At 42.0% G+C, this 26,707-nt stretch overlaps 1 protein-coding gene across 3 annotated transcripts in view; it reads left to right on the top strand.

Annotated features, from left to right (window-relative positions):
• Positions 1-26,246, top strand: part of OXSR1 (oxidative stress responsive kinase 1) — a 108,452-nt gene extending 82,206 nt beyond the window's left edge. For all 3 annotated transcript variants that reach the window (XM_089533667.1, XM_089533668.1, XM_089533669.1), the window contains 11 exons: positions 1,685-1,818; positions 2,569-2,617; positions 3,705-3,770; positions 4,276-4,398; positions 7,329-7,364; positions 10,044-10,187; positions 13,346-13,419; positions 16,919-16,971; positions 18,955-19,023; positions 19,237-19,301; positions 21,445-26,246. In XM_089533667.1, coding sequence (XP_089389793.1) covers positions 1,685-1,818; positions 2,569-2,617; positions 3,705-3,770; positions 4,276-4,398; positions 7,329-7,364; positions 10,044-10,187; positions 13,346-13,419; positions 16,919-16,971; positions 18,955-19,023; positions 19,237-19,301; positions 21,445-21,519 — 888 coding nt within the window. In that variant the 3' untranslated portion in view covers positions 21,520-26,246. The remainder of the gene's footprint in view (positions 1-1,684; positions 1,819-2,568; positions 2,618-3,704; positions 3,771-4,275; positions 4,399-7,328; positions 7,365-10,043; positions 10,188-13,345; positions 13,420-16,918; positions 16,972-18,954; positions 19,024-19,236; positions 19,302-21,444) is intronic.
• The last annotated feature ends 461 nt before the right edge of the window (positions 26,247-26,707 follow it).

Genomic DNA, 26,707 nt, shown 5'->3' with positions numbered 1-26,707 from the left:
GAATCAACAGGACTTGCTAAGTCAGCACTTACATAAGTACCATGAATTAAGTGGATCTACTCTGTTTGGGATTAACGGTTGGGTTTAACTCCATGTGCTCAATGGTTTACAGATTTAGGGGTGGAGTAAGTCAAGAAACACAGTTATGGGTAATAGAATTGAGTAGTTCAGGGCTGGAGACCCCATGGCCTTCTAGATACTGTTTGACCCAAGCTCTCATAGTTCCTAACCACTATGTTGACTAGTTGTGATGGGAGTGGGAGTTCCATAACATCTGGACAACTATTGAGTTCCGCAGCTCAGGAGTCAATGGGGTTCTGCAACATTATGTTACAGCTCCCACTTACAAAGCCATCTCTTGGGCCTTTCACCGATTTTACTTGAACCTGATTCCCCTTTGTTGCGATGGCATTTGATATGTGTGGCTTGTTTGTCCTTGGTATCCACTGGGATGTTCAGTGGATCCATGTCTGTTCAAGTCCCATTATGGCAGGGGATTGGACTGGGTGACCTTTGTGGTCTCTTCCAACACTATGATTCTATGAAATACAGTGGGATAGAAAATGGTATCTTTATATAAAATGGCAAAATCAAAGTTTGATTTTTGTAATTGGTTGACTGGCCGAACCCAAAGGGTGCTCAACAGTGGGTCCTTTTCATCCTGAAAAGAAATGACCAGTGGGGTCTGACAGGGGTCTGTCCTGGGCCCAGTGCTATTCAACATCTTTATCAATGACTTAGATGACAGAATTGGAGGTATACTTATCAAATTTGCAGATGACTCCAAATTAGGAGGAGTAGCTAATACCCCAGAGGACAGCATCAAAATTCAAAATGACCTGAAGAGACTAGAAAGCTGGGCCAAAGCTAACAAAATGAATTTCAACACAGAGAAATGCAAAGTACTACACCTAGGGTGGAAACATGAAATGAACAGATAAAGGATGGGTGACACCTGGCTGAATGAGAGACTTATATGTGTAAAAGGGATCTGGGAGTCCAAGTAGACCACAAATTGAACATGAGTCAACAGTGCGATGCGGCAGCTAACAAGGCCAATGAGATTTAGGCTGCATCAATAGAAGTACATCAAGGGAAGTAATAGTGCCACTATTCTGCTCTGGTTAGTCCCTACCTAAATATTGTGAAGGGTCTGGAAACCATGCCCTATGAAGAGCGACTTAGGGAGCTGGGGATGTTTAGCCTGGAGAAGAGAAGGTTAAGAGGTGATACGATAGCCCTGTTTAAATACTTCAAGGGATATCATATTGAGGAGGGAGCTAACTTGTTTTCTGCTGCTCCAGAGACTAGGACCCAGAGCAATGGATTCAAGCTCCATAAAAAGAGATTCCACCTCAAAATTAGGAGGAACATCCTGACAGTAAGGGCTGTTCGACAGTGGAACAAACCCCCTCAGAGTGTAGTGGAGTCTCCTTCCTTAGAGGTCTCTAAACAGAGGCTGGATGGCCATGTCGGGGATGCTTTGATTTAGATTTCCTGCATGGCAGATTGGGGTTGGACTGGATGGCCTTTGTGGTCTCTTCCAACTATGATTTTTGGATTTTTTGGGTGTGTGTGTGAATATTTTCAAGCCATGGATGTAGAATCTTTGGATATGTTGGGCTGACTGTATTTCATGAAGGGTAGTTTGTCTTCATGTCTTGAATGGATGTAATTCTTCCAGGTCTTAATGTTAACGCTACAAAATGATCCACCTTCATTGGAGACAGGTGTGCAAGATAAGGAGATGTTAAAAAAGTATGGGAAATCATTCAGAAAGATGATCTCGTCATGCCTGCAAAAAGACCCTGAGAAAAGGTACAAGATGTTTCTGTCTTGCTTTGTTGTTGTGTGTCTTCAAGTCATTTCTTACTTCTGGAGACTCCAAAATGAACCTGTTACTGGATTTTCTTGGCAGAATTTGTTCAGAGGAGGTTTGCGCTTTTTCTGTCATCGAGAGAGTATGATTTTGCCAAAGACCACCCAGTGGATTTCACGGCCAAGCAGACTAGTGCAATTAAAACTTCTTCTCAAACAACATGGATAGGCTTATATGGGAGAATATGATCTGTCAGATAACCTGAGTCTTATAGGGTTTTTTAGGTTATAACCAATACTTTGAATGTTCTGATTCTTATGTTCTAAGGTTGGTCAAATGCAAGCATGGCACATAAGAAAGCAAGGATGACAAAAGCTAGACACATCTTCCAATATAGCCTGTCAGCACACATTCCTGCTCTCTGATAACCACATTCTTGTTTGTGATCAGTGTGTGTCACTTTATTCCATTTTGCAAAGGTCGTTCGTTATAAAACTTGCATCTTGGGACTTAGGTCATGCTGTTGACATGTGGCTTGAAGCACACACATCTGTGGCAAACAGTTATCTCTTCCATGTTCCAAGTTCTTATCTTTAAGTCTCTTCCATCGAAGATGTACCAAAAGCTATTTAAAGCTTCCTACAACAAAAGTTAGCTTGGGGGGAACAAGTAAGCAATATGCATGAGACTGTAATGACTTCTTCTAATGACCTTTCTCCTCCCTCCACCCCAACCTTTTTACACAACAGACCAACAGCAGCTGAACTTCTAAGACATAAATTTTTCCAGAAAGCAAAGGTAGGATCAAAGATTATTTCTTTGTCCCATTTGATGTTTATAGGTAATGAATATACTACAGTAATGTATGCCATAGTGATTCCTCCCAAATCTTATTTGCCAGTGGAATTTTGTTTGTCTTGAGATCAATTATGCCATGGGTGGGAAACTTTTGGTCATACAGATGTTGCAGGATTACAACTTCCATCATCTGTGACTATTGACTGTGCTAGGTGGCTGAACTGGGAGTTGGAGTCCAACAATTTCTAGAGATCCAGAGTTCTCAGTTAGGATTGCAAGGTGTCCTGAATAACTGATGTCCAAAAAGTGTCTGTCAACCCTGCATGAATTTTGACTGTTGAAACTCTAGGGGATGAGGGGGGCATATCTGCCAAACTTTTGGTTCTCATGGGCCATTTTAGACCTGGTTCTCTTGGGCCATTCTGTTAATAAAAAATCAGGAACTATAAGGAAAAAAGGCTTCTCTTGATCATACAATGGTCCTGTGAGGTGTATAAATATGACAGAAATTCCCCCTGCCCCCCCCCCCGAAGGCATTTGGGGGCAAAACATAATCCCCCCCTCTGGGATGCAACTCTCCTCAATGTCTTTTGCAGGGTGCTAATGAGGCTCCTTAGTCTCCAACAGTTGCCCAACCCATTCTGGGCCATCTTCTACATATATCTTTGTTTTAAAAAAAATTGTGATGGTTGATAATGGGATGTTAAAAGACTAGAATGGTGTTGATTGATATGAGAAGCCTGGCTGTATGACAATAATGACACTTACCTTGTAGAAAAAAGTTCAGGCTATTTGCCAGTGTGCGACCCAAGAATCTAGAGATGATTGTCTCCATTTGCCACCTGAGAATCTACTGGGGGGAAAGGTGAAACTCCTTCCCGCAAGGTAAAATCCTAGGGAGTGGAGCAGCAATAGACTTTTAGTATTATTCTTGGGAAAATGCTAATATGCTGTCTTCCTATCAAAGGCTTTTTTGAACCTATTTTGAGCAACTAGAGAGAGCTATTTTGACATCCTTCTCTTCTGGCACAGTTGCTAAGGAATACTCCCTGACCCAATGTTTTGAATTTCCCCCCTTCTCTTTCAGAATAAAGAATTTTTACAAGAAAAAATTCTGCAAAGAGCTCCAACAATCACCGAAAGAGCCAAAAAGGTACACATGTGGGAGTTACAGTGAAAATTTGTTGTTATTGTTGGTGTAGTATAACATTGTATAACAGTTTTTGACTAGATTTTATTTATAGCCTTCCTTTGGAGATTACACTATCTGTACAGAGAGAGAAATCTTCTCAAAACGTGTGTTACTGTTAATGTGTATAATGTGCTCAGTTTTGCATGGTTTATTTTAAATTCATTTTAGGTTGGGAGGATTTAGGGACGTAATTCCTAACAGGCCTAAACTGCTAGGCTGCATCTGCACTACAGAAATAATCAATTTTGACACCACTTTCATTACTCATTGCTCTGGAATTTTGGAATTATAGTTTCTCATGGCAGCAGAGCTCTCTGACAGAGAAGGCTAAATGTCTCATTCTATACTATTGAACCATAGTAGTTAAAACGGTGTCAAACTGGATTATTTCTGCAGTGTGGATGCAGCCTTAGTGATGTAAAATTGTTCAACGCCTAGTAACAGTTTTGACTTCACTGCAATACAGGTCCGAAGAGTCCCTGGCTCTAGTGGGCGTCTACATAAGACAGAAGATGGAGGCTGGGAATGGAGTGATGATGAGTTAGATGAAGAGAGCGAGGAAGGCAAAGCAGCAATTTCACAGCTCAGGGTGAGTATCAATTCATCTACTTGCCTTTTAAACACTAGCAAATTGAGACAGACACTTCAAAGATAGAGGCATTGCCTCTCTTGGACTGCAAGAGCATTTTTTAAAAGTGGTGTCTGTTTATGAAGCTGGTGGAGAGAGGAAAATCGCGTGTATTTCCTAGAAACCTGCAGGATAGGTTCACACAGCCATTTGTGAAGCAGAGTTCACTTCAGTTTTCACATTTAAAAAATTGCACTTCGTGAAAACAGAGAAGGGAAAAGTTAGTTTTTGGACTGTAATTCCCAGAATTGCCCCAGACAGCATAGCCACTGGATTGTGTAAGTATGGATTCTGGTGTTGTCAGAAAAAGAAACTTTTCCGGGTTATGGGAAATGTACACATATGCTTAATGCTCCAGTGTTGAAGATAAAGGAGTGAGCCAGCAGTTGCTATGGTATTGCAAATTACTGCAGTTTTAAGATGTCGACTGTTTCTACAAAATGCCATGAGGGCAGAGGAGGAAGGCCTGCAATACCACAACTGGTGTGCCCTGCAATGCTGATGTTGTCCAGACTCCATGAGGTTAGGTAGGAGACAGGGCAACACTGCACCCCCAAAGAAAACAGTTGCCCAGCCCTAGTCTAATGTTCATCCTGCAGTTTTTTCTGAGGACTTTAGGTAAACCCATTTTATCTGTTCTTCATAGATTTGGCTGTTGAGGCCATGAAAAGTACAGGACTGAACTCGGAAAAGTTTGATTTTTTTCAGACTGCAAGCTAGCTGAAGGGTCCTGAGAGTTGTAGCTCCAAAAACGAACTTTTTCAAACTCTGTCCCAGAGACAGCCATTCTGTTACATATAGGAACCTCTTCAGTGCTTTCTCTACTAATTGCATTTGTCACTGCTGCTTCCATTGGCAAACATTGCAAGCAAAGATCCCCTGCATATAAACGGATGCCTGTCTGACCTTTTCACATCATGTGCTCACTCTGGGAAGAAGTAGCAGGGAATCCAGAGACTATCACTATTTCATGTAGCTGTGATAGTTTCTGTTTCCAGCATTCAAGCCTGAAGTAACACACTGGTTCTTTTCAGTGTAATCTTTCTGGAGAGAAATTGCACAAACAGGTATTTTGTGGGATCTAGGATCCTATGTGATAAGCTTATGCAGTCAATTCTGATCTGACTTCATTGTCTGAACACTTTACCTTTAGTATGTGCCTTAGTGACTGCTTAGTATGCTACTGAGTTGTATTTGCATTTATCCTAACAGTTGCTCTCTCCAGCTTTTATGTTCAAGGGTTTTGGAGATAAATTTCTATGCTGGTTACTAGTTAGCCCTGGAGCTTTCTTTGAAAGTCAGCAGAATGCCTATTTCTGAAATAGACCTTGGCCTCTGTTTAGTCCTTCTAGACATAGCCCATGCATTGCTTACTCAGTAGAATCAGAAACAGGACAACAAACACGATTTCTTATTAATTATTAAAAACAACCACTTTGCTACTTTTTTTCAACATTTCCCCCCAGCTTTACAGACACCTGACCTTAGCAGTTCTTCTGTTGTCAGAAACCACTGTTTGCATTTAGATTGTGACCCATGGGTTTTAAAGTCTTTGTTCACTTGGGGGCACATCCATATGTATGCACAGTGACTTCATACAGTGCATTCAGGACTTAGTCATGAACTGGTGTAGCATAATTTATTGAGAAACTGAGCTAAGAATTGAGTAGTCCCCTGTTAGAGCCTTCCCTCTTGCTTTTAGTTCAGACAAGCCTTTCCCTCTTTTTTTCCCTCTCCCTCTGAGCGCTTCTTCAGCAATATAGGGGTAATACTAACCTATATTGTAGGCCCGATTCTAAGGATTGCAGCAAAGGTTGTGTATATGTGGTTCTTCAAACATTCAAAAGAACAGTGGATTGAATCCAATATAGGCCGATGTAGGGTAGACCATCAATATCAATGGGACTTGAAAGATTTGTCCCCAACAAATTCCGTTCATTTTAATGGTTCTAGTTCCAGGAGGACAGATACAGGTTGTGCACCCCTTACTGGAAAATCCAAAACCCAAAACTTACTGCTATCAGCCACCCATTTCTACCTTCAAGGTGGCAACTGCAGTGCTCCTGTCCATTCTTTTCTCAGGTCCTTACTCACTGTCCAGCCTCACATCTTGTACGCAACAGAAGTAGCATATTTACAAGACACAAGGCTGAAGAGAGAGAGATGAGTGAGCAAGAGTGCCTCAACTGCCATCTCAAAGATGGAAGCAGGTGGCTGGTGGCAAAAAGATGCAAAGTTGGAGAGAGACTATCTGTTTATATTTTTAAATTCTTGAAAGCTAGGGTAAGACTTTCCAAAGAAAGTCCTAGGAGCAGCACTGCTTTATTAAGGACTCCTATATGTGAATACACCCCATGAAAAGAATAGCCAAGGTCCTGTTCTCCTTCAGAGCTGTTTTTCACAATTGTTCTGTTGTGGAAGTGCAGAGCCATGGGCCCTCCAGTTGTTTGGTCAACAACTGTTCTCATTCTCGGCCAATAGTGAACAATTATGGGAATTGCAATCCAAAGGAAAAAAAATGGAGGCTACCTAAACATGTTCTGAAGGCTCTGACCATTTTAACTGTTCAGAGAACTTCCTTATGAAAAAGGTTATAGTGATGACAATTTATATACAAAGATATCTCCAATTCCACCCACCCCTCCCCTTCCCTAAAAGATGGCACTGAGGTGTCCCCCCCCCCTTTTTTTTTTTCTCTCTCTCTTTTAAAGAAACACAATAAAATTAATGCAGGCTGGAACTCAGTGTTACATGGGGATTGCAAACCAAAATTTTATGTGTTGGTTTGAGAGTGGGTGCATTTGAAAGGGAAAGGAGGCTGCATTGCCCCGACTGTCAGTTTTCCCTTGTCCTGGCATTATATACTAATGACAGATATTTTCCTCTTTCAGTCTCCTAGAGTGAAAGAATCCTTACAGAATTCAGAGGTAAGTAGTTAATTAATCCCTTTGGGTTGTAAATTTTTGGGTCCACTGTGCCCTTCATTTTTATGTTTTGGGAAGTGCCAAGATCATCATAGTCAGGCAGTAACAAGGTGGCATTTTTCAAAATCGTTGCCAGCATAACCATTTTTAATCTATTTTTTGGAATAGTCATTTATAACTAAGTATTGCATAACAGTTGGATAACACTAGCATGTTGGTTGTTATGTCTACAATTAAAAAGTTTTGATCTAAGGACTTGGGATGTGTGTGTATGTGTATTTGCCTTCAAGTTGCCTGTTGACTTATGGTGACCCCATAAACTTTGTATGATTTTCTTATGCAAAGAATACTCAGAGATGGGTTTCCCAGTTGACAGTCTCCCATCCAAGTACTGACCATGGCTGACCCTGCTTGGATTCCAAAATGAGATGGGATCTGGTGCCTTTAGGATATTTAGGTACTTAGGGCCATGGGATTCCTGACTGTTTTTAATTATCAGGGACTTGGGATACTGTTAATCAAAAACAAGACCTGAGGTTAAAGATGCATATACTATTAACAGTGTATTGTATTTATACTCATGTATAAATCTAGAAATGCAATCGATAGAGGTGGATTAGGGTTACCCAATTTAAAGTGGTATTATCATGCGTGCCTATAGGACTGGATACAGGATTGGATTAGACTAAAAAATAAGAGAACCCTGAATTTAGAGAAGGTAAATTTAAAATGTGGACTACATGGTTATCTATTTTATGAGAGAATGAAAATGGATTGTAATTTTAATAAACACTTCATCAGGAAAAATTTGATGAGAATTTGGGTAAAATACAAAAATAGATGGTGTTCAAAAATTCTGTTATGTGTATCGTGTAATGAAGCTATGGGCAGTGGGGAAGAGTGTAAGAAAAATGATTGGGTAACATATCAGGAAATTTTAAAGTTGGCTAAAGATAAAATGGTAATGAAATCCCAAGAAGAATTGTTGTTGGAAGGTCATAAATATAATTGGTTTGAGTATATGCAGATGAGGGAAAGATTTTTGTCAGACTTAAAGGAACCTGGGATAGGATTAGCTGATTTAGAATTGGAAAAGATATTAAAGGACCCAAATAAACAAATATCCAAACTATACAAACTGATATTAAGATTTGAATTGGAAGAGGAAACGGTGAAGGAATTTATGTAAAAATGGCAAAGGATCTTAATGAAGTAATCCAATTTGATGAATGGGAGGGACTTTGGAAACAGAAAATCAAACAAACAATAAGTATAGAATTAAGAGAAAAACATATAAATCCTTGCACAGATGGTACTTAACCCCCTTTAAACTATCTAAAATGTTTAAAAGCAATGGAAATTTATGTTGGAAATGTAGAGAAGAGGTTGGAACATACCTGCGTATTTGGTGGAATTGCCCCAAGGCAAAACTATTTTGGAAAAATATACACAGGGAAATAAGAAAAGGATTTGACCTGAAAGAAAGGACCCGTCTCAAAATGTATCTACTGAATTTGAAGGACAATCTCACTTTGGAGAACAAAAACAAGAAAGTACTGTTTCTTGCAATAATTGCAGCGAGAATATTATTTGCTAAATTTTGGGTGGGAAAGGAAATCCCAACAGTAGAAAAGTGGAAAATAAAAGTGATAGATATTTACGAAATGGATAAATTGACAAACTTGATAAATAATCGCTCTATGGAAGATTTCTATGTTGAATGGAAAGTATGGAAAGAATACATGCAGAATGAAAAAAGAGAGCTTCACCTGGCCCTGATGCTGGAATAACTAATATAATATTAAAAATAAAAAGATATAAAGAAGTGGTTAGAGACAACAATTATTTTTGTAAAGAGACAAATATAGAATTAATGCGGTATTGGCTCAGGTGTAAGAAATGACTATTTAAAATGTACGATAAATGATAAAATTTAAAGGCATATCAGCACAAAGAAGTAAGATAGCATATTATTTATCACTGGACATGGTTAAAGATTGTAAGGAAGAACTTTAGTTTAACTTAGAGAAAGTTAGTAAGAAGTGCTGAGAAGAGTTGTATGACATTCTATGTTTTTCTTTTTGTATTTGTGTTTCAGTTTTGTTTATGTATTTTTTCTTTTGTATATTATATTTTTAATAATAAAAATTTAAAAAATAAATAAATCTAGAAATTTTAGTCAAAATACCTTGGTTGACTTATCCACAGGTCAATGTAAGCACTGCATTTTAACTCTTATGGTGCCATCCCCTTGCTCTGAATAGAGTAGTATTCAGCAAGAACTGTGGATCCTGCCTTGGCAATACCTTGGCAAGTATCAAAATATGTGGACGCTCAAGTCCCATTATATACAGTGGTGTGGTAAAATGGGATCCCTTATATAAAATGGCAAAATTTGGGTTTGCTTTTTGGAATTTTTCTGTGTGTGAATATTGTTGAATCCATGGATGCAGAATCTGTGGATCCAGAGGGCCGACTGTACCGTATTTGCACCCAATGCTTTTGATTTTTTTTCTTTCCTGGAAACTCACCAGGAATTTGCAGGCAGTGGCTTTTGGACTGGCACTGGTCCATGTCCCCTGGCCATCTCAGTATTTTGGCTGGTGGGTTTGAGGTGGTGGTAGAGGGTCTTCTTTCTTTCCTCCAGACCCAACATTTCTTTTAATTTCTTTTAATTTCTAGCTCTTCCCATCAGCTGAGCCTACTGGCCCTTTGCTGACCATTCCAGCCCAGATTCCTGCTCAACTACCTCAGCCTGCAGGTCAAACACCTGCACAACCTTCTCCAGCTGCCCCCACTCCAGCTTCTCAGGCACCTCCAGCACAGGTAAGAACAGAGGCCTCTGGGGAAGGCTTTTTTTTCCTTCCTTGATTCCACAAGGAAAGAAAAAATAGTTTTGTGATCTCTGTTGAGGTAGCAACCTTCTTTAGTCATGGCGGCTGACTATTTTCTTGCATTTTAGAGGAAAAGTGTGTGAGGATTTGAGACCTGTGTTTTGCTGCTCTCTCCCCTGCAGCAGGGAATTCCAAATTTTGTTCTTGTGATTTGGGTTTTCTTCTTTTACAGAACGCCTGCTGGATGCAATGATATCTGAGGAAGACAGGAACATTTCCTAGACTTCATGTAGTGGCTAAGCCTCATACTACTGGTTGCACCAACTTTTGTGTGTGCATCTATATGTGTATGTTAATGTAGGCTGGGGGAGAATTAGAGTTTTTTGGATTACAGCTCCTAGCACTGTAGGATTCTAGGAGTTGTAACCTGAAAAAGTTAACTTCCCCAAGCTCTGTATCCAAAGCAGGCTGCACAGAAGGGCACATGGGGAGAAGCTGCTTCCATCTTTTCCCATTTTCTTGTTTTTCAGCCCTAAATTGCTTTTTCACAAAAACAGCCCTTGTTCTGTCTGTGTCACTTATCCCAGGCTGTTTTGGATGGGATTATTATTATTATTAGAACTTCAGAGACTAAACTCTAAATGTCAAAGAAAATCAAATCTCTAGCCAAAGTCCTCTTATGTTCCCTGGCCATCTTTTTCAGTGTCCCCATCTCCAAGGCAGAAATAATAACTGGCCTACACTGCAGGAATGTTTTAGACTGATTGATACATCATGTAAAGCCCTTTGACCTCCTCAGCTGTCTCTGCTTACTATCATGCACAGCTTTTAAGGCAAGGAGCATCATGGAAGAAAGGCAAGTGAACTTAAGGTTTCTTACACAGAGAAAATTCCTGCCAAAGTCAACCCATTCTCAAAAAATCTTGGAACATATCCTGCAGTTTGGCTGAACTGTGGCATCCGCAAGGCTGCCGGGCAGTGCTAATTTTTCTCTCTATAAAAAGACAAGCAGTTGTTCTTGTAGCCTGGGTGAGGCATGTAAGACTGGTAAGGGGCGGAGAAGCATTCTCATGCCATGGCTCTTATGGGCCCTCTGGGAATCATTTGGTGGCGCTTGTGGCCAGAGCAACACTTGAAGACTTCAGCTTTTTCCTAGAAACATTTTCATGGTTTTTGGAGCAGAGATATATATAAACCCTTTGAGCTCACAGGGCTCCTGTTCTCCTCCTGACAGCACATTAATCTTAGAAGACAAGCTTTGGCATCTGCTGTTCTTGGATTCCATTTGGATGAAATTAAATAGTACTTACTTGGCTTAAGGTTTGCAGATGTTCTGTCTAGCTAGGTCCAACAATTAAAACGCTTGAGGGCCCGAGCTTCCATTTTGAAACAGTCCTTAAAATATCCACCACGGTGTTTGCATAGCTTCCCAGCAGTTGTAAAATGGGACAGCTGTAGCTTCTCTGACGTCAGTAGGGAGAAGATATGCAGAGCAAGAGAGCAAGCAAGCCCATCGGGGGCCACGTCAAGTTCATCCTTACTGAGTCCTCTGCTAGGATGCCTGCCCCTTACCCAATTTTTTTCTTGATCTCCCCCCCCCCCTTTCCTATATTGAGAAATACCAGTTCTCATTCCACATTCTTCATTGAGGAGTGAAGCCATCTCAAAGACTCAGGAGGCCGTGTTGAATGGTGCTCCTCCCAGTTCTTCAGACATCTTGACAACAGGAGAAACTATTTGTCTCTTTGGCTCAGTATTGTCTGCTGTGTTTAGGGACAGTTCACCAGATTCTCTGGCAGAAAATGGCTATCCCATCATCTGCAGCCTGGTTGTTTTAACTCAGTAGTGAACAAGTGTAGTTCTCCAGTTATTTTTGGTTTGCAGCCCCCATAATCCCTCACAACTGGGCTATATTGGCCAGGGCTTATGGAAGTTGTAGATCTATTGCTTCTCTCCTTGCTCCCCCCCCCTTTTTTTTTTAGCCTTGTGAAAAACATTGTTCAGTGAGGTGAAGGCTTATGCTGCTTTATCCTGGATGAATCCATGCTGCAGTGCTAGATTCCGCTGGTCTTTCTGAGGACATTGTAAAATATGAAAGGGTGTCTTCAGAACTAATGACCAAAGCAAACATATCAAGTTACATGTTGGAATAAGACCCAAAATAGCAAAATTAATCCCTCTAAATTGGTAACCAATTTGAAATTGGGATCTTAAGGTCTGTGGATGTGAGCGGAGCAGAGATCCCCTCTGGTTTAATGCTGATATATCAAACAGGGAGTGAAATCGAACTAGCAAATTTTGCCCAAGAAGATTTTTTTCCTTGGTGTCACTCCTCGTATTTCACAAAGTGCAGTCTTCCAAGTGTTATAGGACTGCACCGTACTATTATCATTTATTTATATAGTGCCATGAATGCACATGGTGCTTTACAAGTAAAACAACAGTCAGCCCAGCCCAAGGCATGCAATCTAATAAAAGAGAGAGAGAGAGAGAGAGAGAGAGAAAGGAAGGAAGGAAGGAATAATGCAAATACAAAACTACACAACACAATATAAAACAAATTATCCAGATAGATTAGAAACAACAATATAGTATAAAATAAAACAAAGTGGCAAATACATCAACCCAAAAAAGTCAAAGCAGACAAGATGATAAAAGGACATTAAACTAAAATTCCAAAAGCTTTGGAAAACAAGCAAGTTTTCAACTGAGATTTAGAAACCACGAGGGAAGGAGCATTTTGCAAACATTCAGGGAGGCAATTCCAGGAGCATGGAGCAGCGAGTGGAAAAGGACAAAGCTGAGGCAAGGAAGGGGAAAACCCCTCAGTTGAATGAGAAGCCTGGAGTTTCTAGAATGCAGGCTGGTTAGAAGAAGTGAGGGCTGAAAGACAGGGAGAAGCTATGACATGGCTAGGTCATGGCATCCCAAGCCAGCATAGTTCATGGTAAGAGATATTGGGAGCTAAAGTCCAACACTGAGGGAGGAGGACTACACTTTGCCCACCTGTGTCCTAGTGTCTGGAACCATAAGATTTATCTTCTGTCACCTGTTTACGAGTTTTCTGATCATTGAAGCCACAGAACACTCCAGCATTGCTTCATTCGATCACTGAAAATTCAAGAGCTTTTTTTCCCTTTTTTTAAAAAGGCACCTCCTGCCCCTGCAGCAGCCCCAGCACAAGAGGAACCGAAAGTCCCCATCAGCCTTGTACTAAGGTTAAGGTAAGTACATAACATACCAGTGTGGTTAATAGTGATTTGAGTGTTGGACTAGGGCTCTGGGAGAGTAGAGTTGCTCAGGGCAAGCTTGGGCAAGCTCTAGGTCTCTCAGCCTAAGGCATGACTGTTTAGAAAAGACAATGGTACTTGGCAAGGTAGACTACAATAGGAAAAGAAGAAGACCACATTGTAAGTGGATAGGTGCAGTCAAAGAAGTTTGCAAGACCTGAGCAGGGCTGTTGGAAACAGGATGACTTGGAAGTCTCTCATTCATAAGATCAACGTAAGCTGAAGTTGACCTGATGGCAATTAAAAAAAACCCAATAGCTAATGGCATCTAAAATACTCTTTTCAGGTTCCTTACCTATCGAAGGAATACAGTTGGTCCTCCACATTTACGGCTTTGACTTTTGTGGATTTAATTATTCACGGTTTTGATATGTTCTCTCTAGGAATTTCTAGGTCGTCCAGCATGGCTCAGTTGTCAATTTCTGCCAAGGGTCACACTGGAGGACCTAGAGATTCCTAGAGAAAACATTTGTCTAGGCATTTGTAGGTTCTTCAGTGCAATTTCATGGTCAAGTTTTGGCAGACTTGACCACAGAATTGCCCTGGAGGACCTAGAGACTTGTTTTCTCAGATAAAAAAAAATAGTCTTTTTTATTTGTGGTTTTCCCAGTTTCACGGGGGTCCTATGTCCCTAACCCCAGTGAATGTGGAGGGTCCACTGTGTTTCTTTTCAGAGAAGTGGGAATAAGGAGTTCTTAAGGATGAACCACAATAAGAAGGGAGGCATTTGCTGTGAACACTTTCATTCTCTCCAAAAATACTCCATCCTTTGGACAGTTGGGGCATAAGTGAGAGGCAAATGAAGTAGGAAGGTATGTGGGGCTGGCACTGATTCAAAATGAAGGCAGTGCCTTTTGTCTTTGCTCTGAATTGGCATTGTCTTTGAATTGGCTTCCCTCTGAATTGGCTTTGCATTGGGTGCAAACTATATGCTAGGCCAAAGGCAACATTTATTTTCAGAGAATTTCTCAAGGGCTGTATTCCTCTGATAGGCAGAGCCACCAACAAAATATTAAGATAAAAAAATACTCCAAAGATTTTAGTTCGGAACTCTTAATTGCCAATAACTAAGCCTTGAGAGATGCATTTCAACCTTTTAGACCAGGAAAGACCATGTTGGTGATAAGATATGGCTGTCTTGGGAACTCCAGAGGGCTGGATTTGGTCCTACGGCCTGAGGTCCCCCACCTTTGAAGCAGGCAGTCTGAGAATGCTTGGGCACCAAAATCATTCAAAATAGCAACAGAAACGGTAATGGGTTTAGGAAAGGTCTTCTCCCCTCTTTTTGCTTCAAATGTTCATCTGTAAATGTTTGGCACACTTCTGTTTTCAAAAGCAGTGGAGTCCCTTAAATACCCCACTTGCTTCCTCACTCTTCTCTAATTTCTGAACTCTGCATTTTCTCTACCATTGAGATGATTATGGCTGTATCTGCCCTGCATAAACAATGCAGTTTGACATCACTTTAACTGCCATGGCTCGATGCTATGGGATTTTGGAATTTGTAGTTTTGTGAGATACTTGGCCTTCTTTGTCAGATGGTGCCATAACTTCAAATCGCAGGATTTCATAGAATGGAGCCATGACAGTTGAAGCCATGTCAGACTGCATTATTTCCTCCATGTAGATGTAGCTTTAATTCTCAAGAGTGCAGAAGCTTACAACATCCATAAGACCCTGCATGTCTATGATATACCTAGATTGTAATACTGGTTATCAGTTCACTGAAGGGAGAGGACTTTTGAGTATTCCAAACCAGACTTTGAATTGCTAATGGAGAAACAAAATTTGAGGGTGTGAATATATCAGTATTTCAAGATCACAGTCAAGTGGCAGTACAATGGAGAGATTTTTCAAACTGATTTGGTACTGCTCTTTTATCTTGATGTAATTTTTTTGAGCAACTGACGTTGATGCTGTAGTTCAGCAATGGGCCACTGCTCTGTTGGACACTAGAATACACTCCAGGCAGTGGTTTGTGAATGTTTGTGCATTTTGCAATGAAGATTGACTCTATTAAATTGGATCAGATTCCTCTTTACATTTGGTACCATCTAGAGCAGGGCTAGGCAACCTTTTTGGGCCGGGGGCCGGGTTGCTGTCCCTCAGGCGACTGGGGGGCCGAAGCCGGGGGTGGAGCTTCCACCCTCTGGGGGCAGGGCCGCATGCCGGGGGTGGAGCTGCCACCCTCCGGGGGCGGGGCCACATGCCGGGGGTGGAGCTTCCACCCTCCGGGGCGGGGCCACGTGCCGGGGGTGGAGTTTCACCCTCCAGGGGCCAGGCCTCCCCATCTTTGCAGGCCCCTGACGGGGCCCCAGGCCCTGTCAGAGGCCGGCAAAAAAGCCTCTTGGAGGACCCCAGTGATGGCACCGGGCCTCCTGGAGGCCCGCTGCCGCCGCTGGAGCCCTGTTGGAGGGCGCCACCGACGGCATCAGGCCTCCAGGGGGCCCGCTGTCGCTGCTGGAGCCCTCAAACAGGGCTGCGACGGCGGCATTGGGCCTTCCAGGGCCCCGCTGCCGCCGCCGGAGCCCTGTTGGAGGGCACCAGCGATGGCATCGGGCCTCCAGGAGGCCCGATGCTGTCGCCGGGGCCTTCGAACAGGGCTCCAACGGCTTCAGCGGGCCTTCCAGAGGCCTGATGCGGCCATCGGAGCCCTCTTTGAGGGTGCCAGCGACGGCATCGGGCCTCCAGGAGGCCCGATGCCGTCGCCGGGGCCCTCGAACAGGGCTCCGACGGCTTCAGTGGGCCTTCCAGAGGCCCGATGCGGCCGTCGGAGCCCTCTTCGAGGGCTCCCTCGGCCGCATTGGGCCTCCTGGAGGCCAAAGTCTCGCGCAACCTTGTTTGAGGTCGCGTGAGACTTCGCCTCTGGGCGCCGCCATTTTGGGTGACCTCAAAGAAGGTCGCGCGAGAGTTCGGCGCCATTTTGGGCGAAAAATGGCGGCGCCCAGTGCGGCTTTTTGCCGCTGTGGGCGCCATTATTTTTTTGCGCGGCGGCGGCAACTGCCCCCAGGGGCCGCAACGAAGGCCTCTAGGGGCCGGATCCGGCCCACGGGCCAGAGGTAACCGACCCCTGATCTAGAGCAGGGATGGGGAAATTCTAGGAATCAGTAATCAGACTATTCTAATGCAAAGGGATCTTACGGCACCTTTGAGGTGCATGGAGTGAACATTTAAGAAAATAGACCCAAGTCTACGAAAGCTCATGCTGCAACTTCTTTCACTCAGTTAGTCTGAAAGGTGGTACAAGATCCCTTTAGACACTGATATTCTAACACGGCTATGTCTCTGAATTCCATACTATTCTAAGACATTGTAACATTGTTGGGGACAGATAAGACTATTTCAGCCTGACTGCTTGTTTGCCGGTTATACTGTCATACAAAAATAAAAAGGTGGGTTTTTTTCTTAAGTTCTGTTTCCTCTGTCTTAATAGGAATTCAAAAAAAGAACTCAATGACATTCGATTTGAATTCACCCCAGGAAGAGGTAAGGGCTTGGACAGTGGAAGTGTACTGTCATGGGGCAGACACATGGCATGGCAAACATGCTTTCAATTTTACTATTATATCTTTTTGGGGTTAACCCCAAAATGGGGACGGTGGCATGAGGGAGGACATATCATGCTGTCCATCTTTGGAAGTCTTTAAGCAGAGGTTGAATGGACATCAGGACTGCTTTAGTTATGTATTCCAGCACGGCAGGGGGTTAGAGCAGATGGTCCTTGTGGTCCCTTCCAACTCTACCACTCTATGATTCTATTCTTTTGGAAACTAAGCATGGTTAGTACTTGGATGGAAGAACACCAGTAATGCCAGGAAAGGCTTAGAGAAAGAATCCTGCCTGAAACATTGATGGTCTGGTTCAGTATAAGGCAACTTCAAGTTTACCCAATAGACTGGGTTGTTTTAATAGACAGAATGGTGAAAGCTACCAATTTGTTTCCGAGGCTTGTTTGGGTTAGGGTGAAACAAGGGTAATTCAGCCAGTACTCACAGCTCATAAAAACACATTATTGTGTTGTGAGGGTTTTAATAGAATTTAATCCATTCTACTTTCTGCTCTGTCCATGTTTTCAAAAACATATTAAATAATAATAATAAAAATAAATAAAAATTTTATTTATATACTGCCCTTCCTCAGATCAGGGCGGTTTACAACATTTTAAAAACATTACATTACACACCATTAAAACATTACAATAAAAAACAGAAAAGCCCCGAGTTAGCTGGTCCTCTTGCCAGTGAGGAGGAAGGAGGTCCGTAGGACAACTTAGTCGGGGAATGCGTTGCCAAAAAGGAAGGTCTTCAGATCCTTTTTGAATTGGGCCAGGGAGGTGGCCGAGCGGAGCTCTATGGGCAGCGTGTTCCAAAGGGCCGGGGCAGCGATGGAAAATGTCTTCCTGGTCGTGGAGACAAGCCTGGCCCCGGGAACCCTAAGTAGTTGCTGCCCGGATGTTCTGAGGGTGCGGGACGGAATATATGGGGAGAGGCGGTCCTTCAGGTATCCTGGGCCCAAGCCATTTAGGGCTTTATAGGTCATCACCAACACCTTATATTGCGCCCGGAAGCGGATCGGCAGCCAATGCAGATCTTTTAGCACCGGTGTAATGTGGCTGGCCCTGGAAGTACCAGTGACCAGCCTGGCTGCCATGTTTTGTACCATTTGTAGCTTCCGGGTTTGGTATAAGGGTTGCCCCATGTAGAGTGCATTGCAGAAATCCAGTCTCGAGGTTACCAGAGCATGTACCACAGTTTCAAGGTCCCTCTGGGCCAGGTATGGGCGCAGCTGGCGAATAAGCCGAAGCTGATGACAAGTGCTCTTGACTCTTGAAGGAGTATTGTTTAGGGATGAATTTAAGCCAGGAGTCAGACTCCCCTGGATGCTGTATGGAGTGTTGTTTCTTCCCATCTGAGCAACCACAGTTAGATCCCATGAAACATGGGGTTAGATGGGTAGGAAATAGACCTGGATGCTAATCTATCCCCAGGCTACATGGGATTTAACTGTGGTTCCTCAGTTGGAAATCCAGTTGACTTCTCTGTTCAATTAAAGGAATTACTGTATCCCGTCTTTCTGGATACAATTGCTCTCTCTCCAATTAAAGGAATTACTATATCTCACCTTCTGCATGCAATTTATCTCTTCCATTAAAGGAATGATTATAGCTCATTTTTCTGCAAGCAATTTCTTGCTCTTTAATTAAAGGAATTATTATATCTAGCCTTTCTACATACAGTTGGACTGTCTCCAGTGAACCAAATTCCCAACTTTTCTGCATATACTCCATGCAAGCCATTTTATGAAAAAACAAAAGCACAATAATTCCTAATATAAAATGAACAGCAATTTTTTTAAAAAAAATGTTGTCCATCAGCCAGGAAATCATATTTTTATCCATTACTTTTAAAATCTAAATTGCTTTAGATCACATATGGAAATCTGACAGTCTCTAAATTATCATCTTTCCAGATACGGCTGATGGGGTTTCCCAGGAACTCATCTCAGCTGGACTTGTGGACGGCAGAGACCTAGTAATAGGTAATGGCACATGCTGTGGAATTTCACATTCACCTTGCTTTCTGTACTGGGTTTATGGATACGAGTTGTCTTATTTCTTCCTAGGACAAGGAGGGAGAAATGGTTCTTCCTTGTGCCAGAACATCTCTGTGCAATACTTTGACGAAACGCGTTCATAATGCATATGCTTAAATACACCATCTTTGAGTGTTTCCACCCTCTGTGTCGTTTCAGTTGCTGCCAACTTACAAAAAATTGTGGAAGAGCCCCAGACGAACCGATCTGTCACTTTCAAACTGGTATTTACTATATTTCCACTTATTAATCTGGTCCTTACAGGAGGGTGCTTCTTCTCCTCTTGGTTTCTGTAGGACATCTGGTGCATCTATTTAGTCTGCCAAGCCTTAAAACTGCTGTCTGTGCACAATGGATGATGCTTACACAGTCATAAACAGAATAGGATGCAGTGGGAGACCCAGTATTTCTCATTTGCTGTCAGTTTGTAGATATTGGGACAAACCCTTTTATTTTCCAAAGGCTAACAAGTTGTTTCAAGTTGAGTGCTGTGGCCCTGTTTTCTGTGTCCTGGATTTGTGTATTACTGTTCCTGATTGTTTTGAACATGATATGATTGTTTGGTTTTTGTAATTTTGGAATCAACTGGATTAAAAATCAGGGTGAAAGAATTATGCTCTTTATTATGATGGTATAGGGCTGAGTGCCAGTGATATTTATCTAAGGAGTGATCATTATGCTTAGTGGAACCCTGTGATTTGAAGCACAAAAAATCCATAGGAGTCTAAACTGTGTGTTTCAAATTACAATTGAATGCTGGCTGTTCAGGGGGAGGGAAGGTGAAATGGAGTATCCTGGAAGGAGATGATGATGATGATGATGATGATGATGATATTAATAATATATTTATATCCCGCCCCTTTGAGATCTAGTTGGCTGGCTAGAAACTTTGAAGAGGATGATTCATGCTGCCTCGGAGTTAAAGAGACTTAATTCATTGAGCTTAAGTTTAGTTTTTGTGAATGTTGTATTACATTATACTCTTTCCCAAAGGGACATCAAACTGATGTTTGATATTTCATGTAGGCCAGTGGTGGGGTAAGTGTCCCCCTATGGGTCACATGCCACTCCAGGACTCCCTAATTGTTTTTGTCTCTAAATACCCCCTAGAGTAATGGGGGCAATTTTGTATGTTTCCCCCATAAATTCAGAAGGGGTCTCTTGTGTATATATTAAAAAACCAAAAAACAAAACACATATACACATACACACACACACACAGTGACTCAGAGATCAACTCTGGATTAGTTCTTGTTGGGGAAAAAGGCATTTCTAAAATTGCCCAGTAATGGCCAAAAAAGTGTTGCACAACTGCTTCATTGCTCCCTAGGAAAGACTGATAGGTATTTGTGGGGCAAATATTTCATGTTTTGAGGTATGCATGCAGCCTTCCATGGTTTAATGGGACTGTCCATGTAGCCTCCTAACCCCCAACAAGTCTCCGCCACAGGTTTATGTCTCGCATATGATAAGTATTGTTTATTCTCTTAACCACAGAGCATTTATCAACTTATTAACATGCCTGTCCACTGCCTAGCACTATACTCCCCTTTTCTTTCTGCCCCGTGTTCTATAAAGCTGCTTTGGAATGCAGAATTAGTTGAGTTTTCTTTTAGTCTTGCCCTTTAAGGAATGCACAAATCTGAGTTAAGGGTGACAATTAAGCAAATTTGCCACTTGCTCGTCAGTGAATTGCCTCCTTGTGGATAGAGTACACTAGGGCTATTAGCTGTTGCTCACTTCAGGTTTATCAATAAAGTTCCACTTGGCCAGAACCTAGAAATACTCCTTTTTTGTTTAAAAATAAGCTTGCAGTCCTCATGATTGCAGAAAAAAATGGGTTTCCTTTAATCAGTAGAGAGGCTTTCCAATAATCTAGATCTCTCTTAGTGGTTTGGATTGCAGTTCCTTCAGCTATAGCCAAGATGGTCAGTAGCCAGGAGTGAAGGGAAATGAAGGCCAAAAAAGTCTGAAGAGATGCAAGATGGGGAAGGCTAGTACAGAGTATAGAGAAAGATCTGGTTCTGAGTTCAGTGGTTATAGCGTAGCATTATTCTGTAATTGAGCATCCTTACTTATCATTCTCCATGCTCCCTCATCTGCATTGTTTGCAGTGCAGCTTTGGGGAGGGATGCATGAAGAACCCATTTTTATTGAAAGGAAACATCCCTGCCTGCTAACATAGAGGTTGTTTTTTACTTACTAATAGCAAGTAGCATAGGAATTTTTCCTCTAAGGCTAAAAATATCTGGGAAACAGTTTTTCTTTGCAAAGGGCATTCAGGGAGCTTAAAAGGTGGTTTTCTGCTCATTCCCCCCCCTCCTTATAGTGCTTATTCTTATTGGGCTTCCTCCTCTTGTTTTTCAGGCATCTGGCGTTGAAGGCTCTGATATCCCTGATGACAGCAAGCTCATTGGGTTTGCCCAGCTCAGCATCAGTTAAAAAGACACTCCTCAACGATGATCCCCATGGGTGCAGCTTTCAAATGCTTCAGTTGGCCTAAAAGCAAAACCACTACTGCCAAAGAACCAAACTACAGGCCCCTTTCTTAGAAGCTTTAACCTCGTTTGTTTTCTGAGTAGCATCACCGTGTCTCCCAGCACCACCAACCCCCTCGCCCTGCCATCGTTGGCTTCTCATCCACTTGCGTGTAGTTCTCACATTTCCTTCTTCTCAGATGTGCAGACCCATCCTTTCACCACCTGCATGGTCGTAGGTTTTTTATTGCCTTAACTATTTAAGAAAAGAAAACGAAGAGAGAGTGAAAGAGAAAAAAACAGAAATACTACTGAGAGTACAAAACAGGGGTTCCACTACTCTTCACAATTCTCCTGCCATGATGGGTGGGTTAGTTTTGTTCTTTGTACTGAATCATGTTTCTTTGACCACATAGTTATTATTTAACTGCGGAGGCATTTGTTTTGCTTGGAGGGGTGTCCACCTAACCATGTGGTTAAAGAAAAGGATAGCATGGGCGAGTTATAGCAGCATATCAGAAATCTGACTGAAATACTGTGCAAGACTTAGAGTGAAGTTTGGCAGCCTTTACAGGAGCTTATTCTTATATATAAAATAAATAATAAATAGAGCTTATTCTAATCCATCTAAGACAGAAAGCAAATAGTTCTGTCTCCCCTATGGTTAGCTCTAACATTCACCTTTGCTGTTTAATGCAAAAATATGTGACACACTTGGAAAGCATGGTTCCCTCCCCCCCCCCCCCCAGGTTTTTCATAAGGGACTGTTTGCAATCCCAGTCCAGTTCCGCTGGACCATAGTCCTCCATGTTTCTAGGATAACCTGCCAGACATGGGCTTTCTTGAAACCCTGCCTCTTCTGTTGTTGTGCCCTCACCATAAGTCTAAAATGCACTAACAGCTGATGAGCAAACAGAGTTCTATGGGAGGCATGAAGCAGGTGGCATGCAGGTGGAGTTAATCGAGTTCTCCTTGGAGGGGCAGTGGCACAAGGGAGAATGTTTGACTGCATATGGTGCACATCCTATAACTTGTCTCTTCCTAAATGCCCCTATCCCCTGTTTAGCATCTGTTGACGGCAGCTTTCCTCCAAACTGGCATCTCTCAATATCATTGGACTACAACGCCCATCTGACCCAAACAGCACATCCATTGTGATGATGGGGATTGCAGTCTAGCACACCTGGAGGGTGCTGGATTGGGGAAAGCTGATTTATACAGTTCCTCTTTTTCTGTCTCTTTGTGACAGGCCTCTCTTGCAGAAAAGAGAGAGTGACATTGCAGACATGGGTGTTTCTAACCATGGAAAAGTTCTCTGAAACCGAAAAAACTAGTTCAAGAATTTTCTCAGGCTTGTTCTTTTCCCACAGATGGCAGCTTACTGTTTGGGTAACAGTGAGAATGGGCCCTTTAACGTATATCTACACTATGTCTCTAAATTAATTTCACATCTCTTGTTGCTGGTTCTGACCACGGAGCCCTGAGCGTTGTAGTTCTGCAGACTGGCTAGGGAATGTGTAGAGCATCCCAGAACTGTTTTATCAATAGCATATTTAAAGTCTCTTCAAACAATGTGTTCTGATGGAATTGCCTCTGCTTTTGTAAAGAGAGCCCCTTGTATGTAGACTATAGAGATGGGGATTGTAACTTTGCAAAGTTTGCTAGGTGTTGTTTAACTCTATAGAGTAGGTGTGTGGTTAGATACATAACTATTCATAAAATAAGACATTCTCCATACATGGCTATTATGAGCAAAAATTGATCATGCACTCTGAGAATTGAAGTTAGTTTGTGTATATGTGTTTCTTCCGAAACAGATCTTTCTTGGCTATGTTTTAGTCTCCAAAAGCATTTCACTGGTGTGTTCAAGATGCTTTTTCTTTTTCTGCACAAACTGGTACCTAAAGAACTGCCCCTGTTCTATTTTTACAGCAATAATAATAATAGAAAAAAAGATTGCCTGTAGAAATCCTATATGGCAACATTAAGCTCTGGACAGTTTTGTCCCTCCTGCTGCACTAACTGCTTAGAATTTACAAAATTGTTCTTTTTTTATACTCTCAGCTCAAGCATCAAAGTTTGATCAAGACGATGTAACTGAAACCAATATAGCTCGTGTTTTAGTATTTTTTAAAAGAAATTAGTATCTGGTGGTGTGCTTTTCCCCCAATTTTTTTGAATTTCTACATATAAATTATGCTTTTTAGTTCGAGAAGAGAAACACTTGTAATGCAATATGTGAATAATAAAATGATGTTGATTCTTTGCCCTTCCCTGACAGTTGCCCCTCTTCCAGGCTGTTACTTAACCTTGGGAAGTATTTTATTACAGGCTTGGAATTAAGCTGCTTACTAAACCAATAGAACTGGGTTCTCTCCTTTCTGCCCGTGACTTTCCTAACATGCACAGCTTAAGCCTGGTTAAGGCATTGGTTGCTGGCTTACACATTTGCTCCCATTGTCCCTTTCCGCTCTCCAGTGTGAATTCTCTCCTCCTTCCTTTGTCATTTTTAGACATGGTTTCCTATTACATTTGCCCCAGCATTAACCAGAGTTAACTTTTAAGTAATGCTGTGTGGCTGGTTTGAAAAAACATGGTTAGGACTACGAAAGGAGGGAGTTTAGGGCGTGGAATGTGCAAGATCGCATCCCAAACCCAACCTCTTAGCTATGGTTTAAAATGGGGATTGGGAACCTTCAGTTGCCCTGAATATTTTGGACTACAATTCCCATAACGGCTTATTGTTGACTGTGCTGGCTGGGGTATCTGGGATCTGTAGTCTGGCAACCCAAAGGGTTCATCTATACTGTAGAGATAATGCAGTTTGACACCTCTTTAACTGCCAGGGCTCCATCCTGTGGAATCCTGGGATTTGTAATTTGGGGAGGCACCAGTACTCTTTGGCAGAGAAAGCTAAAGACCTTGTAAAACTGCAAATTCCAGGATTCCATACGATGGAGGTACAAAACGGTGTTGTTTCTACAGTGCACCCAAATTTTCCACATCCCCCATTTAAGAGAGAAGTCATAGCGGCTAGAATTGTGTGCATACACATACATGTGCGCGCACACCAGCCCACTATCAATGTGGGAAATATTGGGGGAACATAGATTTGGTAGGGATCTTTCTCCCTAGATCTTACCAAGTATATAGTTTTCTTTATGAGCAATTATGGGAGCATCCTTAAAACGGAGGGGCATCCATTTGATAATATTTTTGTTATCATTTTAAGCCTGTAGGTTTAATATTGCTTAGGTCCATCCGTAGGCAATGAGCAAGGCTGCTGCAGATGGGGAGACACATTGGAGGAAGAGGAGGAAATGGAAGAGCTTTGATGCAAAGAGTGATGGGTGTGTGTGGAGCAGTGAAGAGGGGTGGGAAGCATTTTGTTTGGACTTTGTGTGTTTGGGTGTGTTAAAAGTTCTGTTGCACCTCATTGCACCCTTCTAAGAACACAAGCTTTTCCTTCTTCGTGCTTGTGGCTTACGGGAGAGCAGGTTGCAGCCTATACATTCAGGAAAGCTGATAGATTAATTTTTAAAGTTACTTGGGGGGGGGTATAATTCCCACTGGGTGTTTCTGTGCGTGGTCATCCCCCCAAATAACTTTGCCAAATCCTGTTTTAAAACAACAACACACCAAACTTTTCGTGGAAGGGGCAACAGTTAACAGTCCTCTGGATAACTGTTTCAGGTGGACCTGTGATGGACATGTGAACAAAGCCCCCCGGGGATGATGGAAGTGGTCCTCGGAGGCTCTGCGATGATGATCGCAGCTTCTCAACCCCTTCTAGTTTGACAGGTAGCCCTTGGGAGCCTGTGATGTTATGTCGCTCAAGTGGGCAGGGTTTATGGCTCCTTACGTGATGATGTAAAACCATTGGGCAGGGTTTATGGCTGGAATGGGTCCCAGCTCTCGTACAATGAGAATGCCTGGGCTTTGTCAAGGAGGGGGGATCTATCTGTCTTGGAGAATATGCCCTCCTCATCCCACCCAATTTGCCCACCATGTCTTCAGTCATGAAGACTTAATTCTGGTACAGTATTACTTCACTTTTGCCTGCATGCTGTGGATACCTTTGTTGTTGTCACTGGTGTAGACCTCCAAACTAAGCCAGTGAAATGATGCAGTATCTATTTATTTACTCTCCCCCCCCCCCTCTCTAACCCAAGTCTAGCGGACAATGTTATCCATGCTGGCCCTTTCCCCAGTATTTTTTATTTTGATATTTTTTATGATCCTCAGCCACCCTCATTACTAGATTTCTAGGCACATGTCTCTTGGTGGTAGTATGTTTTTGGGTTTTGTTTCGTTTTTTTGGCTTGGGATACTACAAGTGCTAGACAACTTATTTTGTTCTTGAGGTTCAAAAGTGCCAATGATATTTTTGTTTTGTTTTGTTAAGAAATTATTTCTAACCTTTTTACCCTTATGGATCAGAGGGTTTTTTAATTTTATTTTATTTTGGGTAAATTCTGAACTTGAATCTAGAAAATCAGTTGGTATTTTTTTAAACTTAGTTAATATTCTTAAGGATTATGATGGTGTATTAATATAACAGGAACTTCTACACAATTTTGGTGTACTGTAGATTTTAATGAAAGATGTAAAATATTCAGCCTTTTTTTCTTTGACTTTGTATTTTACTGCATGTATTTCTCTAATTTTTAATCAATAAAAAATTGTCCAATGCTTTGGGAATGGCTTATATTTTATACATCCAAGCATGAACATGTAGTGCAGTCATTGTCCATGGATAAGTGTTTCGTTAACGTTTAAAAACATAATGTGTGTTCAGGGGAATGTGGAACTATACAATAATAATCTCAACGATTTAAGTGTCTTATAATTAGTGTATACACTCAAATATACTTGTGTATAAATCAAGGGCAGATTTTGGGGCCAAAATAATGGATTTTGATATGACGAGGGTAAAACCTAGGGGCATGGAACAAAGAATGTAAAGCAGTTTGGTCCTCCAGAGGTTTGGTCTTCAGCTCCCAAATTTCCTGACTGTTGGCCAGGATAGTTGGAACATCTGGGAGTTGGTCCAAAACACCTGGAAGAGAAAAGTTTGGGAATCACTGATCTAAAGGATGAAGTCAAGGGAAACGATGTCAAAGAATTTAGAAAATCCCAACAGGCATAACTGT

The sequence above is a fragment of the Sceloporus occidentalis genome, unplaced genomic scaffold (assembly GCF_023333645.1).
Source record: "Sceloporus occidentalis isolate IW3139 unplaced genomic scaffold, rSceOcc1.0.p SCAF_7, whole genome shotgun sequence".
Taxonomy (NCBI): domain Eukaryota; kingdom Metazoa; phylum Chordata; class Lepidosauria; order Squamata; family Phrynosomatidae; genus Sceloporus; species Sceloporus occidentalis.
Note: the sequence above shows the minus strand (reverse complement) of the source record. Positions and strands in the feature narration are given on the sequence as shown.